Source organism: Myotis brandtii, unplaced genomic scaffold (assembly GCF_000412655.1).
Source record: "Myotis brandtii unplaced genomic scaffold, ASM41265v1 scaffold1095, whole genome shotgun sequence".
NCBI classification, from domain to species: Eukaryota; Metazoa; Chordata; class Mammalia; order Chiroptera; family Vespertilionidae; genus Myotis; species Myotis brandtii.
In genome coordinates, this window is record NW_005353733.1 from 107781 (window position 1) to 108988 (window position 1208).

General features: G+C 69.1%; 1 protein-coding gene across 1 annotated transcript in view; it reads left to right on the forward strand.

Annotated features, from left to right (window-relative positions):
• The window catches only part of LOC102238816 (membrane metallo-endopeptidase-like 1), a 24590-nt gene that overhangs the window by 21865 nt on the left and 1517 nt on the right, over nt 1–1208 (forward strand). The window contains exons 13-14 of the mRNA XM_014543616.1: nt 178–264; nt 697–816. Of these exons, the coding sequence (XP_014399102.1) occupies nt 178–264; nt 697–816 (207 nt within the window). The remainder of the gene's footprint in view (nt 1–177; nt 265–696; nt 817–1208) is intronic.

Consider the following 1208-nt stretch of genomic DNA (forward strand, 5'->3'; position numbering starts at 1 on the left):
GGCCAGTGGGGGAGGTGGAGGGTCTGACTTAGAGCCACCCCTGCTTCTGGGGGGTCAGGCCCAGGGAGGAGCCAGGTGTCCAGACTGGCCGGCCCCCACCCTGGCTGCTGGCAGTGCTGGGCATGGCCGGTCGCATTGGGCCCTCAGGGTGGCCCGAGGGAGGGTCCCAGGAGACAGGACTCCACGTGACCAGCTCACTCCTCAGCTGGATCATCGGAGCTGCGGTGGTCAACGCGTTCTACTCGCCAAACCGGAACCAGATTGGTAGGCCACCCCCCCCCACCCCACCCCAGCCCCGCTGGTGCCGGAAGGGAGCCCGAGCCACCTGCCTGTCCTCCTGGGGCTCCCCCACCCGTTCTCTGAAGGGGAGAGGGTGCCATCTCTCCCACCGGCAGGAACTGCACCGTGTCACCCGCTGGAGGGGTCGTTCCCCTGTCTGTTTGGGGGAGTGGGGGGCTCTCGGAGGGCGGGCAGCCGGCCCTTGGCCGGAAGGAGCATGAACGGTGCAGAGAACCCGGACTTGGGTCCCGGACCTGCGACCCCCTCCCCTGCCCCTGGCTCTGAGCCCCGGCTTCCTGCCTGTGAAATGGGGGGAGTCCCCACCCCTACCTCCCGGGCGTGGATGACAAGGCTGGACCCTGGAGGTCCGGGCACAGGCTGTGCTCACTCATAGCTTCTGTGTCCCCCGCCGGGCAGTGTTCCCCGCCGGGATCCTGCAGCCCCCCTTCTTCAGCAAGGACCAGCCGCAGGCCTTGAACTTCGGGGGCATTGGCATGGTGATCGGACACGAGATCACCCACGGCTTTGACGACAACGGTAGGGGCTCCCGGGTCAGAGCTGCACCTGAAGTCACCTCCCCCCCACACTCCCCCCAGCAGCGGCCCGGGAGGGTGGGCCTGAGGCCCAGTCAGGCTGCGGGGAGGTCCCGGGCTCCATCCAGCCCCGTCTTGATTACGTGGGGACACCAGGCCCAGGCCCCAGGGGAGCTCTGGGGGCGGAGCAGGTCTTGAATGGCAGGCTCGGCCCGGGCAGAGGGATGGAGGAGAGGGTCAGGGCTCCAGGGCCAGATCCTGATGGCACCGCATGAACCAGCCCCTCCCCTCCTGGGCCTGTGACCCCGAGGAGGCACAGCCCAGTGCACCCGGAAACTCCAGCGCTGGCCTCCAGCCGGGTCTCCCCTGGGCGGCCAGCACCTCCAGCCAGGTCTC